The sequence below is a fragment of the Pipra filicauda genome, unplaced genomic scaffold (genome assembly GCF_003945595.2).
Source record: "Pipra filicauda isolate LSUMZ 115617 unplaced genomic scaffold, ASM394559v2 scaffold442_size550402_pilon, whole genome shotgun sequence".
NCBI classification, from domain to species: domain Eukaryota; kingdom Metazoa; phylum Chordata; class Aves; order Passeriformes; family Pipridae; genus Pipra; species Pipra filicauda.
Genome location: NW_024104579.1, coordinates 293,845 through 315,080, shown reverse-complemented (window position 1 = coordinate 315,080; position 21,236 = coordinate 293,845). Strand labels below are relative to the sequence as shown.

General features: G+C 33.6%; 1 protein-coding gene across 2 annotated transcripts in view; it reads right to left on the bottom strand.

The window, feature by feature from the left end:
* Positions 1 to 21,236, bottom strand: part of FSTL5 (follistatin like 5) — a 291,901-nt gene that overhangs the window by 88,373 nt on the left and 182,292 nt on the right. For both annotated transcript variants that reach the window (XM_027732811.2, XM_027732809.2), the window contains one exon: positions 5,261 to 5,427. In XM_027732811.2, coding sequence (XP_027588612.1) covers positions 5,261 to 5,427 — 167 coding nt within the window. The remainder of the gene's footprint in view (positions 1 to 5,260; positions 5,428 to 21,236) is intronic.

Genomic DNA, 21,236 nt, shown 5'->3' with positions numbered 1-21,236 from the left:
CACTGTTAAACAAACCAAACTACCTCATAAGAAAAAAAATCAGTAGAAAATATATGAGAAATATGTAACAGATATGTTTCAGAGGTGTCATAAGCATAATATATAAGGAAAACCTGCAAGTAGGCTTTTAAAGTCAACTTCATATATCCTGACTGTAACACACAGAATGAATATTGCTAGACCACATAGAAGATCCGACACTGCAATTGCTGCACTGCAATTTACTAATAAAAGCTCAAAATAAACTGGTCAGGACCCAGATTTTGTATTGAACAAGATTGCTAGCTTTTTGACTATGGTACTATGACTGAACAGTTTGATTTCTTCATTGTTGGACTACGAGTTACTGTCTTCCAAAAAGTGGGAGCATCACCTCTGAGGTTCTGGTTCTCCCTTCATGTCATAGGACTCCTACACTTTTCCTTAAATAAGGGTGAGAGACCCCCATCAAAGACTCTGCAGGGTAAGAGGGCCAGTGGGAAAACATCAGAGAGGAGGTAAAGCTCCTAAGGAATGAAGCAAGAGCATGCAGAGCTTGCTGCAGCAAATCAGAAAGTCAGTGCATTAACTAATCCCTACAAGCAGGCATTCCCTCTTTTAGCACACTCGTAAATGAAGAAATTGGTTTACATGAATTTTGAATATATATTTGTCATGGTTTAGGAATGGTATTCCACAATTTAGTGTTCCCACTGAAACCCTCCAATCCATGTGTTGCTCAATTACTCACCCTCCTGCCCCTGTGGCGGGCTGGAGAGGAGAATTGGAGGCACAAAAGGTAAAGATCAGAGGTTGAGATAAGAACAATTTACTGGAAATAGCAATGAAATAAGAGAATGAACGGAAACAGCAACAATACTAATGACAGATTGTACAAGAAAAAAGAGGCAAGTGATTCACACACGTCATTGCTCACCCACCCCCCTCTCCCCTAGGCTACCTGACCTGGAAGGGAGCCCTTTCCTCATCACCAGAAAACGACATGAGGTGATACAGAATTACTTCCAGGTACTAGACATGTCTCCATCTGGCTACTGCAAAAACAGCCCCTGTCCTGGACAGAACTATGACACTATTCTGTTTTGATTATTAATCTTCACTTTCTTTAAATTTAAGTCCTCTAGTTTATATCCTAATAATTTATTTATTTATTTATTTTAGTTTTTTACTTTTAAGAGTTGTTATTTTTGGAGAGCAGATAAAAAAGATTGAGGAATATTTCCCTGACATTTATGGTTCACTTGGGATTTTATCAGAAGTACAAACACACACACTCTCTCAAATTCTTGGCAGACAGGGCATTTATATTTCTGACCATTGCTCTAAAGTCATAACTGTGTTGTACTAAACAACTTAACCATTCACAAAGAGAAGCTTGTATGTAGGCCCATAGCCTCCCATGGGAGAAGACAATGTGGAAGGGAATAATTCATGAGGTTCTCCTGAGATTTTTCTTAAGAATAAAAAAAGGAGGAATAAAGGATGAGAAATTGGAAGGAAAAGGTCAGCTGTCAGGAATCCTTTCTAGAAAACATACAGTGTTTTGGACAATCTGGAAACCTTTCTGTAATCAATTGCTGAGCAGAACTCTACAGAATATAAGCTATCATGTTCTTTAGAGAACATTAGCTTTTAATGACATTCTCCGTTATGATGTTTTGGGGTTATGTTTTTTCTTGACGGGCAAAGGGGAAATATGTCAAGAAAAGAATGCCAGCTGCTGAATGAGACCAAAACAAGTGACAGTCATAATGTGGAAATTAATGAGATGAACAAATGAGAAGTTTTGAGAAAAATATAACCTAGACATAAGTTCAAGAACCCCAAACTAGAAATATTACGTGCTTTCCGTGAAGGTTAGCTGAAGAAAGATGCCATAGGTTTTTATCAAAAGGAAAAGTTGAACTACACTCTTTTGAAGTTACTGTTACACTTTGCACATGGACAAATCATCTCAGTAGATCTTGAATACATGTAAGAACAAAGGACTGAGATCTTGTAAGGAAGTGTATTGCTCACATGTATAGGGAATAACCTGAAGGCAAAACAGGAAGAAAATATCTGAAAAACAATAAAGTAAAATAAGAAATGAAAACTTTAAAAAGTGAATAAATTAACATTAAAAAGTAGTATGTATTGCATTTGGGAAATACATCTGCTATTTTTCATACATTGGAATTGTTTTCTCTAATAATAGGTTAGCTAAAACATATTCCAAGAGGTAAGTGGAAAGACAAATATTAAATTTAAGATACAGGATAACAGCAAGGAAAAAAAAAGCCTTTTTATATGTGCACTAAAATATCAGCAAAATGTCCCGCGATATCAATTCTGTAGTGAGTCACAGACCAATCACATTACAATTTAAGTAAAGTAAAACTTGCAGAGGCATATAATTTTTCATAATTTCACTCAGATGGATGCTCATTATTCCTAACTCCCCTTACTTTCAGTAAAAGAAAGATCACTATTTTTGGAAGTATTGCAACTTGCTACTGATAAGTACCACAAGAAGAGTTGAGGAGTACTAAGAACTTTTAAAATTATCAACTGAATATTAACAGTTACATTATTAGTATCTGACTACACACGTAACAGAAAATTTTAAAATACACTACTTATTGTCATCCTTTGAAAGTGAAACAGTATTTCCTCATATTTCTTTGAGTTATTTTAGACTGTATAAAACACTGCTCATTAAGACTCACTCTTAGCCACTCCACAGTTGACAGCTTTAGAGATATATCCTGTATACTTTCAGTAGAGGAGTAGGATACTAAAAAAAGAAATAAATAGAAATTCATCTATCAATTTCAGTTTAGATTTGGACTCCTTTCCTCCTTCGTGTTGCATTTTTCCATTTGGCAAAACAGTAGGACATTACATTGTTCTGAGTTTGTCCCTCCTTGAAGCAAATAGCTTACTTCATATTGGGAACTGGATAGTGAAAAAACTTAATTTATAAGTATGAGCACTTGCTATGATTTATAAAATCACATTGTCACTACTGCTTAGTCTGACTGGTTTCATATATTTGTGCTGACTTCCAGTTATGTTGGTCTTTGATGCATTTTGTTAAAGAAAAAACCCCAAACCCAAACTATCTATCTTCCCAGGTCAGTGTTTGTTTTGGTTTTTTTCACAAAATGTACTATTGTTTACACAATATTGTAAGTCTTGAGATGCACAGGCATGGTTCTTGTATAACTGAGTAAATTAAGAATTCCCAGGTTAGGCAAATATCATTGTAGTTTATAATATAGCCATAGTAAAGCCTCTGGGGACATCTTAAATTATACAAGGACTCAGGGATTTTTAATGTTTAAAATTACTTGAATAAATATAACACATTCTTTGGTGATTAAATAGTGACATACATTGCACGCTCTGCATTGTTCCTTTGAAGTAATATTTATTTAAGTATTAAATTCATTTTCTATAGTGAAATATAAGACACCACTTTTTTTTTGCACAATTATTTTTCTTTTCCCTAAGGTTTTATTTTTATTACTTTGCTTGAATGCATACTAAATTATGGTCACATAATAATCTTTAAGCAAATAGGAAACTGTAAGAACCAAAAAAGTGAATATATGATAAACTGTTTCAGAAAGATACGAAATGACCAAAGAAATATGGAAAAAAAAAAAAGAAACAAATCAAAGGAAAATCTAGAAATAAATATATAGAGATCAAATCTGTGGAAACAATGAGTCATAACATAAATTTTGAAGAAAAGAAATTCTGGGGACCAATCTGACTCAATGTCTTTCTGTGCACTCTTTTTTTATCCAAACTCTACTAATTCTTTGTTCCTCCCTTTTTTAGTTTACCTAGAAAGAGATATTAGATTAATATCACATAGATATATTTGAGCTCTATTAATTTTAGTGCCTCACTCCATGGATATTGGATCTGACCTTTTCTTTCTATATTTGAATCATAACAAAGCAGTTCCTAATATTAAGGGACTGAACTATAACATAATTTTTGCTTAAAAAGAATTCCAAGCATTCCAGTCTGTTTATATTTTTCTTAAGCTAACAAATAAGTGATAAAGTCATCATCAGAATTATGCACTCCTGTCACTAGAAGCTTTTACTCCCTTAAAAGTTTCTACTGTACCTGCACACAAAACACACACACCAACATAATTCTGGCACTCAAGTAAGATTTTGCAGACCTTTATTTAAAAGAGAACTTTTCAGATGATGCTGGGTTTATCCTGAGCCTCTCAAATGACTTAAAGCTACAACTCAAGCATGATGAGCTTTGAAATTGTCCCTTATTTTACAGAGCACCACTGTGAGAAAGCTCAGGTTAGTAGTAGAATTAAGAAAAACCAAACCAAAACAAAGATTATGCATGAGAACTATTGCCATCTTAGAAATAAAATATTCATTAAAAAAAAAAAAAAAGAAATAAAAATAGACAAACTAGATACTTGACTGTGGTAGTATTCCACACATATAACAGTTCTGGGAATTTCAGACTCGCTGGGGTCAGACAGAAAGCACAACTCCCAATGTGTCAATTTGTCCACATTTATAACTTTGCTAATACAAAATGGCAGAAGCCAAGTAAGCATACCCAAAAGCACAGAAAATACAGCCAAAAACCTATTTTTAGAGTTTTGTCAGAAGATGTAATCATGTTTCTCATTTTCTATTTTTCTCTGTATTTTGAGGTCAAGGCTAAGTTAGGTGGCAAATAGGTGCCTTACTAAAAAAAAGATTTATAAATTATACTGATATCCCTTTTTTCATTCTCTGAGAGGTACCATACACACTGCTGAATATTTGGAGGAATGAGTAAAAGAATCAATTTTATTATGAAATACTTATTTTGGAAAAAACACATTTCCGCTGACCTATTAGAAGATACGGTTGTTATTATTATGATCTGTTTGTACAGATTGTACGCATTTCTTAAAATGTTCATTTCATAAATATCTCTTTTCTTCTAGATATATGAAGACTGTATAACCCTGACTGTATAATGTTGACTGTATTTTGGGCTGCAATTTGGTCTTCATGTGCTTTTATTGGTATATTTATTCTCTTAAATGGTTGGTCTGTGAAACATCTTTTCTTTATATTTAACAGCAAGGGTTCAAATACAAAGCAAAATAAAACCAGACAAAATTTAGCAGGCATATAATTTCCATTTCTTTTCTTTGAAACCCAGGAGTAAGGAGCTTTTCTATTATTTATGACAAGTTTTGATAATAAGCTGTGAAATAGAACTTTCTGCTACTTACACTGATATCTTCCAAATCTAATCTATTCAGAATGACATTATTCCTTTTCCAGATGATGGGAGGTCTCAGTGTTCCCTGGATGGCACAACTTAAGACAGCACTTTGTCCCACTGTTGCTGCAGTGGTGCTTATTTTTTGATCTTCAGGTAGACTCAGCTGAACTACATCTGCAAAAGACATATTGTTTGTAAGATCAATTAGCAGGCAGTTTCATGCAGTTAATTAGCATGCACTTTTCGACCATGGGTAATTTAAGTATTTTAAATGGAATGAAAATAAAAAGAACTTCCAAAAACCCCAGAAATTTCAGAGGATTTCAAATAAAGGTCAGCATGACATTTCAATTACATTGACTGACAAGTATCACGCTGTAAGAAGAAGTATTTAACATGAAAATGAATTCAGAGGTAAGACTGTAATACACATGATGGTGTATCCAAAGTCAGACACCGGAAGTTATCTGACAGTTAATGCAAGAGCAGTGGAGTAGTCAGAAACTTCATTCTATTTTTTTTCATGTTAGCTAACAGTTCATCATTATTCAGTGTTTAAAAAAAAATCTTTAAAAAATTTAGATGTGTGACAGGAGTGCAGACCTTGAGTCTTTCTCCACTCATCTATGTACTAAATAGCTCCAATATTAACAGAAGGCCTCTTCATTTCTATGTCCCAGAACTCATTTGGACACTTGGATAAAAAAGGAGTGATACATATCAAACTGATGACACTGTATATTCTTCCCTCTTGTGTAATTGCCTTAGGTTACAGGCTGATCAGCTGAGAGTTGGCTTTGTCATTTGGGATGTGCCTGACTAAAAACAGCATATCAAAATTCTATATTTGTAAGGATTTTGTCATATTAGACAAAAGAACTATATAGGAATTGAATATCATCCAAATAGCAATTTTTCCACTCAGACAGTAAAGCATGAAAAATCTCTACTTTTTTTTATCTTTCATTCTTCAAGTAAACTACAAAATGTATCATGTATCTATTATTTTTTAATTACCAAAATACTTTCATATAAGAGAGACATTAGTACTTTCATTATAACAAAGCAGGAATCTATAAGGAAGCTAAGATCCCCTATATGTTCTTTTTAGCCTCATAAAAGCAATACTTCATACCCCCCTAATGTGCAAACATTAAAAAAGCATATCAATATCCTCAGGAAAGTAAGCTTTGCTTTTAAATAATCAAACTAAATTGTTAAAAAATATGATTAAAAATAATATTTTTATATTTAGATCCAAAGAGAGCCCATCCTGATTCTTTTCTCTTTTAGAAGGATTGTTCTATGACTCAAAATGGAAGTGACAGTGCCCACCAGACATGCCCAAATGAGACTGACCTTTTTTAAGTAGATGCATTACCTGACACAATGCGTTACACTAAGAAAAGGAATATGTACAAATTAAATTGACTATTCTGCTATTTACTGTAGTTTTTTAAACATACTGCATCCTCAGAAGCACTTCAGCTTCTGTGTTACAGGAGAAGGTTTTTCAGTGACACTGTCATGCAGACTTACTGAGAGACAACTGTATGGTTACTGAATGATTCAAAACTGGTAGCAAACTATAGTAGCCGTATTTTGCCTCTTTACTGAGTTCACTATGCAAAGATCTCAAAAGGTAGAGAAGTATTCTGATATTCCATTTACAAAGGGGTAATTATCTGTATTTTTGAAGTCACTATTCAGTATACTTCAAGGCATGAAGTAGTGATCATGAAATCATCCGGTGTTATAGGGCCCTCTATGAAAACTGCTAAGTCTCACATGATAAACTGACACAGACAATTTAAATTCTACAAGATTTCAAAGCCTTTATTTAATTAACTCTAGTATTATTAGGTATGCCTGTATGCATAAGACCAATCACTATTATAGACATGTTTATATTTTTTAATTAGAGCACAACACTATAAAAGAGAACATCTACCAAATGTAAAACTTAAAATTTACTACATTAGCAAAAATGATATTCTGAAATCAAAACTAAGAGACTACTGTATCATGTTGTTGACACTAATAGTTCAACTACTTTTTAAAAAACTTTTTAAATAGTAATTATAAACACAATAATAATAATAATAATAATAATAATAATAATAATAATAATAATAATAATGTATGATAATACAAATTTTGCCAGAGGAATTCCCTAAGAATTTCTTTAAAAATTCTCAATTTTCAATACAATATATTTAAATGCCAATTACAACAGCTATCTCATGCTTACATTGTAACAAAACAGTCAAATGCAAAATTTTGCAAAATGAAGAAACAGTTGTACTACCTGGAACTGGCCAATGCACTGATGTTACATATTTCTTACAAGTTATGAAAAAAAACCCTAATAAATGCACCAGAATCACTGCTTTCCCACAAAATATTGAACAACATTTATGTGAAAAACCTTCATATATTATAAAATTACTTATAAGTTATTATTTCACAGGAAATATCGTATATAGGTTGCATTATTACTTTTCTTATTATCTAAGGGGAAAACTATAGTATATGTTTTCTCCTTATTGGGGTAAAAAAAGCACCACCCAACCCCAAAAGCCCTAAGCTTACAGGGCAGTACCTAGTGCAGAGCTTTTTGACAGGTCACTCCCTGAAAATCCCTGACCATTAACAGTCTGCAGCCATGGTGAAAGAAGCAGCTGCTGCTGGAGGTGGAAGGGTGTGGTCTGTGCAAAAAACTCTCAGGTTCACAGAGCAGCACCTCTCTCAGAGCCCAGGTTCCATGACATTCCTTTGGAAACACAAAAGATAGGCCCAGGAACTAAATGATGCATTTACAATCTCTTCTTTCCTCCTTGAAAGAAATGAAAACCTGGTTCTGAGACAACATATTTTTTTGACAGTGATGTCAGGTCACTGAGAGATATCCCCGACTAGGACAACTAGTAGCTTTGCATCCATGTTGCCTTTGTAGATCAATAATAATTATTTGAAGTTTAATCACACACATTTTTTTAAAATTTAATTTTAAATGTAAAGACAGAGTAAAGGTTTAGAAAAAATGAAAGTGAAATAAATTCTGCTTACTGACACCATCACCAAGCAAAAAAGTAAATGTGGATATTGTTGGTTACACAGCAGTTATATATATATAAATATATATATATATGTTACCTTTTACATAAGACATTACCTTTTATACTGCCATTATCAGAAGTGTGAATGCTCTGCTATGGTGTACCTTATTAGTGAGCTTGTTTGTAACTCCTCCAGATGCAATATCAATCTGACATGCATCCCTGGTTCTTAATTACAAAAGTTACTGGATACATTCTTTCAGACAAAGGAGAGAAATGCAAACAAAAAAACCCGAACAACCCAAACATTTAAATAAAAGCTAGAAGTGTAGTTAGAAGATGAAGACAGCAGACAGCTGTGTAAAAATGTCTGGTTGGAAATAACATAAAATGAGATGATTATAAAATAGGCAAAAAGGGAGAAAGCAGAATAAGTGTTAACTATTGGGAAGACATTTTCAAACTCTAACACTGATCAGGAAAAAGGAACTCTTTCTGAAGAGGCTCAAAAATATCTAAGATTTTAAAATGTAGAAACAAAATGAAACAAAACAAAGCAAAACACCTTAAAAACAAAACAAAACAAAAAAAACCAAAACCCAAAACAAAACCACAAAAAACCCAAACAAAACCCAACAAACAAACAAAACAAACCCAACAACCCAAATAAACAAACAAAACCCCAACCAAACATAAAACCTCGAACAAGTAAACCAAACCAAAACTAATTATTTAAATATAAGACATTTCTGCATTGGTTGAGGAATGTGTGTTATATGGTGGAAAGGGTTTGAGAAATTTCCTGGCTGTTGCAGCCATTCTGCAAACTCCACTACCCTTCATCCTGCCTAATGATCCTGAGCCAAGTTCTTCTGGTTCCTCCCACCATGTTTTTCATTACTGAAGTTATCACTGTATTTCATCCAGCTTGAATTCAACCCTCTTGAAAACACATGAGAGAAAACTGTACACAATAGTTAGAATAATGAAGTGCAATGTGTCAACTAATCCATATCTTTTCCCGAATGATTTCTGCCAATATGCCTGTAGAATGCAATTGCCATTTTCACACTGATCTCATCTGGTTCCTCACAGTTGCCCTTTGGATGACAGGTCCACGCAACTTTCTTCTACTGTGCTCTTTGCAGTAGATTACTTCTCGGCTTGAAGTATAATTTCTTACTATTAACTAAGTATAAGATCTTGTACTTTGTAACATTAATTTTCATATCCCCTTTAATGCGTCAGGCTTCACTGTTATCCAATTCCAAACATTAAAAAAGTTTTTTCCCAGGTGGTCTCTGGAAAACTTCAATAATAACTCCTCATAGTGGTATTTTCCCATTTCATTGAACCCATATCATCTCCCTTTCAGCCAGCTCCTTATTCATTCTATCATTACTAACTCCTGAGATTTTAGTTGACTAAACAAATTCTAATGTGTAATCATACCAAGTGCTTTACTGAAAATTATGAAAGTACTTCTTTTCTCATTGCTTCTCTTTAGTTATCTAGAATCTATGTTATAGATTTACTTTTGCATGCCCTTATAGACCTACTTTTGCACATCCTTCAGTTAAAATTAGATCAAATTAAGAACAGTTTTTCTATTATAAATGTCTAAGTACTTTCTAATATAAATATATTTCTGGTCACTTTCTAAAATATCTTCAGTACATACTGAAATCAAATGCAAAATGGTATCAACTGAATCAACAAATAAAATGGATAATTATCAGACATCTTTTGGTTTTGGGGGTACACTTTGTTTTGCAATGTCATATCTTCACTACTACATACACCATCATTACTTCTGTTTTTAAGCTTAAAGTGCTAGTTCATCTCTGTTACATGTCCCATAGACAGGAATTTTTGGAAGATATAGACATTGCATTCAAGTACCTTTCCCTAAATAACTTACAGTCCAAAAGACATGAACACAAATACAGTGAGTGTGTTCACATATAAGGCTTTTAGCTCCACATACAGCTGTCTTTTGAAAATGTTTTAAAATTTATTGACCAATACAGGCAAAAGCAGCTAAGCATTAATAACTCTGAGGAAGGTGCTACAATACTTAGAGTGTAAGTATTTAAATTGTCTCAGTTTGACCATTATTTAGTAATTAAACTGAGAAAGGTGGGAAAAAGGAGTTTTCAAAGCTGACACTTGTAAAAATATCCCAACAGCAATAGGAATAAATCAATAACAGAACGTTATTTTAACAATTATTTTTTCAAAAGTCATACATCTTGGGTTGTCATTTGTAGTATAAGTCCAGTTATATCAATATTCTTGTAAGACAACAGAAAAAATTATATCATTGCACTTCTAAAATATAACAAAGGAATAGGGTTCTCTTAGGGAAAAAAAAGACAGTGATAGCTGTACAGTGCTTTGACCAACTTTTCTGTTTTCTTAATCCTAAGCATTGGGTCAATGTGCATAATATGAAACATTTTGATGCTCTAAATTTAGCACATTTATGAAAAGAGTTGTTATACTTGGATTTGAGTTTTCTGAAGACGTTAAAGAATAGATAGTAATAGTTGGGCTATTTCAGTTCTTTCCCTATACATGGGAAAAAAATCTAATCTTAACTCCTTTAATGTCCCAAAATAGTCTGTATGGGTCTGTACACACCATAAAACTCATCTGTGATCTTAGAATACCACATCAGGCTACTAGAAAGAGAAAAACTAAAACATATGAAATTTATTAAGACTAAACAGTTCCTTATTTTATCAAGATGAGTAAAGAACAGCCACAATATCACGCTGAATAAAAAGTTTTGAAACCTAAAAAGTATGGGAAGATGTCACATTTGTAGTTTGTGTATCACTTTATAATTGATTATCTGTAAAAGGAGGAAGATCTTAGTCACCTGTAGACTGCCTTGGTTAATTTAATTCTGTTAATACATGTGAAAATTGAACTTTCTTATTAACTTTCACAAGTTCAACCTCTTTATTCCTAGCAGCCACAAAGCACTCTTCAATGAACACTGTGCCAAATAGTACCCACTATTTAAAATTAAGACCATATCAAGCCTGTATTTATATTGTTTGCCTATTTCAAACCTAATTTAAAATAAAACAACTTTTAAAACAAAACAAAGAAGTCTTTTTTCCACGAACTACAGTAAGCTCTGTACTTAATGGATAACATTACTTGTTGGCTTGAAATAGCTGAAATGAAGTCAGGTAATGTGCCTTTTGCTCTCCTGGCATTGATCTCAATTTACTCAAAATGACATAACAAAAGCTTTTTCATCAGTGTCATTTTGCTCTTCTTTTACAGCAATTTTAAAATCAGCACACATCACCATTAGCATGACTAATTTTGTCATTTTCTGCTCTATCTTCTGCTTTGAACTCATTGTAAACATATTATTCACATATTTAGTAGAATGTTTCAGTATGAAAAGTAACAGAGCATGATTCATCAGTGGTTGTCCTCCAGGACCTTATGCCAGCAAAGAAGTCTTTCTTTTCCCAAAATCGTTTAACAGCACACACATAAGCAAGGAAGAAAAAAAAAAAGGCATAAATAACTTTTTGACAAGTCCTCAATGTTTTAGCTGTACAGTCTGGATTAAAATTCAAGTCTTATTTTCAGCCTTATGCTCAGGGTAGCAGAGAATTCTAGTTCTGTGTTACAGCAATATGGTTGTTACTCAAAACTGAAAACTATTACCATTACAATTACTACTTATTCATCATCCTCATTCTTGTCTTTGCTGACAAGAGACTAGAAAAACATTTTTTAATGAAAATTATAATATTTTTAAAGCTATGTTGTTAGGAAGTCCTGTACAAATCAATTTCATAAGAAAATGATCAGAAACTATGAAAGAAAACAGAATATTTTCTGCAATTATTTATAGTACTAGTCAATGAGATTTAATGAAGAGTGATTGATAGGTCATCCTAGGGAATATTTATTACAGCTTCTCTGAAAGACAAATGTGAAGCTAACACCCCATGGTTTCTGTTTCCTCTCACAAGGATAGAGTATTTTAATTCAAATAACTAGAAACATTAAGAGTGCTTCAGGTTTTAAAAGTACAAAGGATAAACTAGAATATGTTAGCTGACCTCTTGCTTCAGTGAACTTAGTATCAAATTCTTTTAATATTGAAACAGGTTTCATCTTTTATTTTCTTAAGACCAAAAATTACTGCATAAGCACATATCTTTTAAGAAAATTCTTAAATATCATCTGAAAAAAATCCAATTACTAAATAAATTATAGATGATTATATCTTACAAAGGTTTATAGATGCATGTACTAATAAAGTGCTTACCATTGAAGCAAAGTCTGTATGTTTTAATGGTTCTTTGAAGTAGTAAGAATGAATGTAGGCTGTAAGAGGTAGCTCAAGGACTTTATGAGATTGAGAACTCAAGCAATAAAATGGTAGATAAATTAAATGGGAGGGAAAAGCATTAAACAACAGCAAAAGCAATCCTTTGAATCTAGATCAATGGGCTGTAAGTTGACTTGTCAGGAGAGAAACAGTGGAGTCATGACAAGCAGTTTTATCTACTCTGTCCTCTCTAGCAGAGAAAAATTCAAGTCAATGATTAGAAGTTCTTTGTAAAAGAACTAAAAGTAAACAAAAAACAACATAATTTTGCTCTGTGATTTGTCCACATGAATACCATATGCAGCGCTGTGTCCTCTGCAAAGTGGGTAAAAGCTCAGTGGAAAGACAAGTACGACAAGGGTATAGATCAGTTTAAATAAATTTAAAAAATTAGATAGGTTTGAATTTTTATTTTACAAAGCAGATAATGCAGAGAGATTTTGCAGAAGTCAACAAAATTTTGGCTGTCATGGTATTGATGCCTTATTGTTTCTTCTAAGACTGGAAAGCCATCAAAGTAAGTGGGAGGCCAGGTTCAAAATGAAGGACAGTAGTTTTCATATTTGAAGTGATAGATCTAAAAAAAAATATTTTCCAAAGGTTTCTGTGGATTCTAGAATCTTACATGTGCAGGAAGAGACTACACAAACACTTGGGAGAGTAAGAACAAATTATAATAATGTGATAATGTGATTCTTGCACTTCTCTAGATATCAACTTAAGTTCACATGGAGAGAAAGCATTGGACTAATTGGACCTGGGACCAATACAGTAATTTTTATAATTTTAAGGCATGTTTCTTAATTTTACATGGAAATCACCCAGAAAATATGATTTCTAAGTTTTTTTTTTTAAAGAAAGCAAGTTTCTTTATTAGTAAATTAAGCGAAAACAATTTAAGGTATCTTAACATTTTTAAATGAAAAAAGTAAATTAACCGCAATGCAGCTGAATTATTAAACAATGTGTACTACTTTCTAAACATAATTTTACCCTTCTGGTATTTTTCATTGCTTTTAATAGGATTTCTCTGAATGTCATTGCTCACATACTACAAATGTTTTAACTTCTTTAAAATGTTAATGACGGCAATCATTATGAAAATCAGCAATAATCACTTTCTGTTAGTTTCAAATTCACAAACTGATAATGCTAAAGCAAAATTTCAGAGCTCATTATGCACGTGTTTTAAATTTAATTCTTACTTCAATTAAATGCGTTTCACTTGCTATGTCCACTGAATTAAACTCCTCCCCAAGACCTTGTGTTTCTCACAAATCTGCACAACCCAAAGCACTCAACAGAAGTCAAGTTATAAAGGAGTGAAACATGCACTATAGTGATTCACTGAAGTCTTTACAAAAATCAATAAAACGTATACTTTCACTTGCTCTTCAGGGCACTAGGATCATTAAAAAATAGTTCAGAAGCACAGTTCATAGACATATGAGGAGTCATCGATTCCTTAAGGCTCTCTTGTCATCAAATACAGAAACAGAGAATGTTTCCATGAAGTTGTGGGCTGCTCCTCATTGAATACATCATTCAAGATCAGAATTACCAGAAGTGCAGTATTAGCAGCACTGACTGACAATTCAAATACATTCTTGCAGTTTCTCAACCGTGTCATGGTTACTTTGTATCAAACAGGAACCATTTCGGACAGCTGGAGAATTACTTAATAGACAGGAAATACATGAGATAAAAAAAACCTGTAAAGATATGTCACTCAAATCTGGCTAAAGTCACTTTGGAAAATATAAAGAAATATCTATATGTATTAGTTAGCCTTATATTCTTGTATCAGTACCACAGGAATACTAGGTAAACCTGATTGTGTTTTGAAAAGAATCACCACTACTTATGTTAACAACATTTACAACAGTGCAGATAAAGGATTCATTCTACAGGCTGTTGTTATGAGAACCCTTTGAAGTTGCAGAGGCCATTCAATTGCTATGAAAGCTTTTTCAGCCTAGAGGAAAACTCAGGCCAAGAAAGCCAACTCCTAATCTATATGGCTTCAAAGTCTTCTGTTGCAGTGGAAATCAGTAATCTGCACCCATAAGGTCCACAGGCTATTTCTCACAGGCTATTTATTAGGGATAAGCAAAATAATACAAACATTGGATATCCTGATTGACACACTGGTTCTTTCTCCTTATGAAGAAGAATGTAATTCCAGCTTTTATGCATTTACATCTCTTGAACAGACAGTAAACAAAGTGGCTGATAATAAGTCTCTCTCCCTCCTGTTCCTACTATCATCTCAGCAGACTGAAACTGCCTGCTCAACCTTAACATATCCTCTCAGTATGTTTTGTAACTGATTTCATGCACCATTCAAGGAATCCTAAGGGAAATTTCAAAGTTATTATGATGGGTTAAAATTTGATTCAATGCATCTTCCTGGAATTGCTGATGTGAAAGTAGTCGGATACGGTATCTTAGGTTTTTGTGTGTATATAAACTCACAGCTTTTATAGACTCAATATTCCAAATTAGACAACAATATATTTCTAGCCAATAAAGTTGGTGCAAAGGTTAATTTTAAGATATGTTTAAAAAAAATCAAAGTAAATGAAATATTAATTTCCCAGTCCAGAAAATATGAGAAGTCCTCTGACCTAAAATGATACATCACTGTTTAAGAAAATATGCCAAATTACCTATTCTAATCATATCTGTCCTGATATGTGATGATATAACACCCACAGCTAGGACATCTTACCCATCTGATCATTTGTCTGGACACATATGAATAATGACTGTGCTTGCATAGCATTACAACATTTTCTGATATATTTTCTTAAACAGCTGTTCTTGCAGCAATAGTTACCTTTTAAAAATCCTTTAAAAAGGTCTTTATTAATTTTAAGATAAGAGGAAAGCATGCGCTAAAAATTATCTGTGCATAAATAAAGCAGAAATGAGAATCTAGCAGATCATAGTGCAATATTAGCATACATACTTCAAATGAGATTCATTAGAATTTCAAAAAACCTCATAGACTTGCAACCAATTTTCTCATTTAGTGTTCAACACTTAACACTTTACACTTGTATCCACCATAAGTGGCTTTGTTCAGAATATGGAGAATAAGATGACTTTCCCCAGCAACACTGACATTGACAGTAAAAAAGTACTGTCTGCCCTTGAGTTTTAGATGTTTTCTTTAAAATAGAAAAACAGTTCTTGCTATGCTAGTGTATTGTTAACAATGACTATTGAAGAATGGGACTGAAAAGTGTCAGTTTTTAAAAACAATATCAGCAGAAAGCAAGGTTATCAGGTATTGATGTAACACTGATGAGATGGTAAATTTAGTCTCAGATATTTTTGTGGAATCTCATGGATTAATTTTCTGAACTTAATATTTTTAGATGCACATAACTGAGCTTCAGTTATGAGCTTCCAAAATTGCTGTGCCGAGTCTTTGCAATGATGGTGAGAAAGGTATTAGGAAAGATGTACAAAAGAGGAAAAAAAATGCAGAAGTGGGAGAAAAAAGGCATATATGTATATAAAAAGATATTAACTGAAAAATTTTGGAAGATACTTACATTGAAAGAAATTTTCTATGTCATTATTAACATGACCTATCCTATTTCTTCTGGGGAAGAAAGATCATTTTTGTCAAATGCAATGCACCATTTCCAAAACATCTTTCTAGTGCTGCTTGTAAAATCACATGAACACCAACTTATGCACATCACCAAGTTTCTGAAAAGCTTCAATTTGTTACTTCTATGCATCCTGTCAGCTTCTGCGCATTTCACCAACTCTTTTGTGACATATTTCTCTGCACTGGAAATTATCTACACCAGAAATAAATATTTTAAAATATATTTGAACAATTTTTCTTGTAGATTCTGGAAATGCTACCTACTATAGTGACTGAGCATAAGGGAAAAAGCAAAGAAAGATATTATTGCTTTCTACAGTCACTGTAAATATATTCATTAGACTTTGAAAAACAGAGAAAGATACCCAAACTCCATTGATCTTGCATCATGGGCATATATGTGATTGCACAGATATCACTGTCTTCAGATTTTATTTAGTTAGCAGGGCAGAAAATGTTCAAGTGAAAGTCTTTATTTTGCTTGTTTTCTTATCTACTATCTTCAGCTAAATATCAGTGTGGTTTCATTTGTTAAAAAAAATAATTTAAAAAGAATTATTAACAACATTGCATTTATTCATTTGAGTTTTGGGTTATTTATAAATTTAGTAGCTTACTTTTCAGTTTGGAATGTTGTAGACAAAAAAAGGCACTAAGAAGGGATCCTTCTGCTGAAGAGAGCACTGAAAGTTTTGCTGCTGTACCGGAATCTGTAATGAGTAGCAACAAAACCTTCAGAGAAGTGTGAGGAAGAAATGCAAAGAGGCCAGTTCAAGCCACAAATTTCCACAATTGGGATGTACTTGCAGCTGTGAGCAGCCTAAGCAAAGCTTTTAAATAGCCCAACTAAAGTGGAATTCATCAAGTTAGATAAAACTCTTAAAACCAGGATACTTTTCCCCATGGAAATGCTTCAAAAATACTTATAATTTGATACCATCTATTCAACTCAAAAGACAAAAAGATTACTTTCTGATAATAGCTTCAAAAAGCATCTCTCTTCAGGAAAAAAAAACCACTTCATAGAAAGATAACATGGAGTTTGACACCCAATGACCTTAGTGTTTATCTGCAAATCAATAACCACGCAAAAATTGCCCATTCAATCTGTGTGTATACACAGTCTTACACAGATTGTTATATTGAAAATTAGTATTTTGACAGATTCTCTGATTTAATTCCATTTAAAATCTGTTAATAAGTCTTTGCTTTTACTTCTATCTGCTTTCCCTACAGAAAATCACTACACAGAATCTCAGATCCATTTAGAATAGCCTCCACTTTTTTCTTTCCCTCTTCCCACTCTTTCCTTTCATCTCTTCTTGTTCTCATCTCCTTTTATTTCTTCCCAGACCTTCTCTACATCACTACTCACATCCACTGATCCTGTTAGTTCTTCTTGTCCCTTCTGAAATATATTCACATATGCTATTTAGGAAACAACTCTAGATACTGAAGTCAGCATCAACTGGTTTCTGTTACACCTGGAAATAACTTATTTGGCTTCATCACTGGGTAAGGTGATGGGGGGAGAGTTCATGGTTATGCCATGGCTTGGCAGCACAGCTTAGTGTGCTAACGTGTCAGTTTGCAGGAATGCATTCTTACCACCTCCTGCGTGAATTCTGGACAAGTTCCATCTATTCCCAAATGCACATCTCCTCATATATGGGAAAATGGGAGCTGTAATATTCCAGTAAGTATGGTAGTTTGGACAACAGGGAGATCACGCCAGTGAGCACTTTGTTTTTCATCCAACAACTTATCTCAGATATTTTGTCCAGATTTAGATCTTAACCTAAACAGTAGCACACCCCTTATAAGATGCTACCAGACTATAATTTGCTGTCAGAATAGCAGAAGTATATACACTTAAGTACAGAAATATTAACCAGATTGTCCTCTATTGCAACTGACCTTTCAGTTTGTTTCAAGATAAGAAAAAAGTCGTTTTCAAGACACTGATCAAAAATACATTAGCCAATATAAATCAATACTAAAACCTACTCAGATTCTTCCATTGGTGTATCAAATACATAGCAATATTTGTGATTATGCCTCTCCCCATGTATCCTGTAGAGGTCATCTGCTATGGACCCAGATATTGGGTCACCAAGTCTCTTAAATTTCTATAAAACAAAGATTCTAGAAACCATTTCTTAGATCACTCTTTTCTGATCTTCCTATATACCTTTTTGCCAAGACCTGGAACACCATTCTGCTGTCTACGGAGTCAAATCCTGACATCTCTGGAACACTCTGTCAGCTGAAATACGAGCTTTCCCAGCATCCCATCCAGGACTGTGCAGTTTCACAGTTTGTCTTCTCAGTCATGCACAGAACAAGCCAATGCATATTGCAGATGCAGATTTAAGTTCTCCTTCTTCCAGCACCATAGGGCACCACCATTTGCATTAGAGTTTTGTCAGCCTCCCACCTTTCTTGGAGAAAGACCTTCTCAAGGTCAGCTGTTATTCATCTGACAGACAATAGACAAAGTCTTCTCCGTGTAGGGAAATTTTAACTAAAGTTCTGCCAAAAATTCAGCCACTGAAAAAACAGTGTTCAGTTTTTACCTTGGATACTTTCAACAGCTTTTACTTTGCAGGATCCTACAAAATTGCAGCTGTTATGAAAGCTGATGATTAGTGACTATAAACTACTGGTAACAGACTTTCTTTTCTTAATCTTCACAAACTTCTCAATCATAATTTTGCCCTTACATTCTATATGAATGGGACATAACTGAATTTCATGTAGTAAATATGATTGTAGCTAAATATTAATAGGGTTAAAAGGTGATGTTTAAAAAAGTGAAGAATGAAATAAACACTCCCACCTTCAGGATTAATGCAACTAAAAGACACCTTATCATGCTGACCCTTTAATTATCAACTATATTCATTGACTGAACCACTGATGGTATTTTTCTTTAAAACATCTGAAAAACTTTAAGATAGATACAAATAATAAACTGTGATGACTGACTTCTCAATCAAAGACTTCAAACAAAGACTTCTCAATTTGAAGAATGCATAAAAGGCTGATAAGTACCAGTAAACATATGGGAGGATTATACACTACATTTTCTAAATCCTCACAGGAAATCTAATGAGGTATAAAGTCAATAATGATTCTTTATAAGACCAATTGTAAATATTTAGCACATCACCAGCATGAGATTCACCCAGTACTGGATATTAGAAATTATCAAAAAGGAATACCATAAAACTGAAAATAATGTTTTCCATCAAAACAGTGGACCACATAAGTATTCATGAATGGTGTTATATGATAAAACTACACGTTAATTTTTTGAACTTTAAATAAATCCATTCAAATTATGCACCCTGTGATCATGGCAAATTCAAATACAGAGACTGGTAATGAATGAATGATGATTTTATAAAAAGGTTTTTAAAATACAGTGTCAACAAATCTGCAGGCTACAAAGACAGACACAGGCAACATTAACATCAGAGGACTTCATAGAGAAGCAAAAAAGCTGTATTTATTCATCTATATGTAGGGAACATTTTGCAAGGTATACATGTGAATTTAAGCCTGAACTGGCTTCTATTATGAAATGATGAGCCATATGGTTATTAGAACAGTAGTGAACATCATTGACTTTAGCAAGGTTTTGATTCTGTCACTCAGAGCACTGTTGGGTCCCAGCTAGGAAAGTGTGAATAGCATGAGTGGATTTTAAGTATCTTACCACACCTTCAGGCTCAAAGGGCCACGGTCAGCATTTTACAGACTAAGGATCAGCTCGCTACGAGGGGTTTCAATAATGGGCTGATACTGTTTAATTTTCACTGGTGACTTGGATGACAGGACAAAATGCACTCAGAAAACTTGCAGCTGGCATCAAATCCAGAGGATCAGGAAGCATACTTCTGCAAGACTCTCCTTCAGAGGGATCTATATAAGCAGAGGAAGTAGCTGACAAACTCTGGAATTCTACCAAGACAAATGAAAAGTCTTGTACTTGGGACAGAGTAATTCCATATAGAAATATAGAAATTCAGCTGGCTAGAAATCAGCTTTGCAGACAAGGATTCAGGTAGACCACAATTTGAACATGAATAAAGGAGCTTGGCCAAGTGCCTGCCAGAATTCCTCTGTGACATGTTCTGTGATTCAATAATCTCAGCTACAAAGTAGTCTGTGACAAATCTGAATTACTAATGGAGTGGTAAGGGTTGCAAAAGGCAAAGGCAATCCAGTTCAAGTAGCCTAGAGGGGTTTCTGAAAAGTTTTTAATAGTATCTCTCAAGTCTTCATCAAGAGCTTTGAAGGGACAGCTACGTGTTTTGCAAACTCTACCAGCATGCCTTCATGTCTCAGGGTAAGTCTAGGGAGCAATAATATTGACACCATATAGCAGAGGCATGGGAAGTGAGGTAAAAACAGCTTAAACTGTCCAAAGTGTTCAAGAGGCCTAGGTTGCTAACATGATACTGTTCTTTTTCATGAAATGGTATGCAACCATTTCATTTGTTCAAAGTACAGCTTCGGTTTACTTCAGATTCATCTAAGAGTACTCACAACCTGGGCAAATGCATCCTTTATCCTGAACATGAGGAATATGCAACCATGTTCAGCTACACAATTAATCTGAATTGAATGAACTATTAGTTTGATGCATTACGCTAGTTAGGAGCTTTGATGCAAAAGCAAAGGCAATTTTTCCACTTAAAACCACGTTTGTTTACCACTATTTTTCTCTTTTTGTTATTGTAATTATCTGTCTTATTCACTAAACACCTTTCAGCACCAATAATAAAAGATGCAGAAGTTTTAACAGACAAAAGCTATTTTTGCACTACACCTATGATTCATTCTCCATTCTCTTTATCAAATAAGACAGAACACTAAGGCATATGTGTAAATATAATTAAGATTTGCTTCATAATGCAACAAA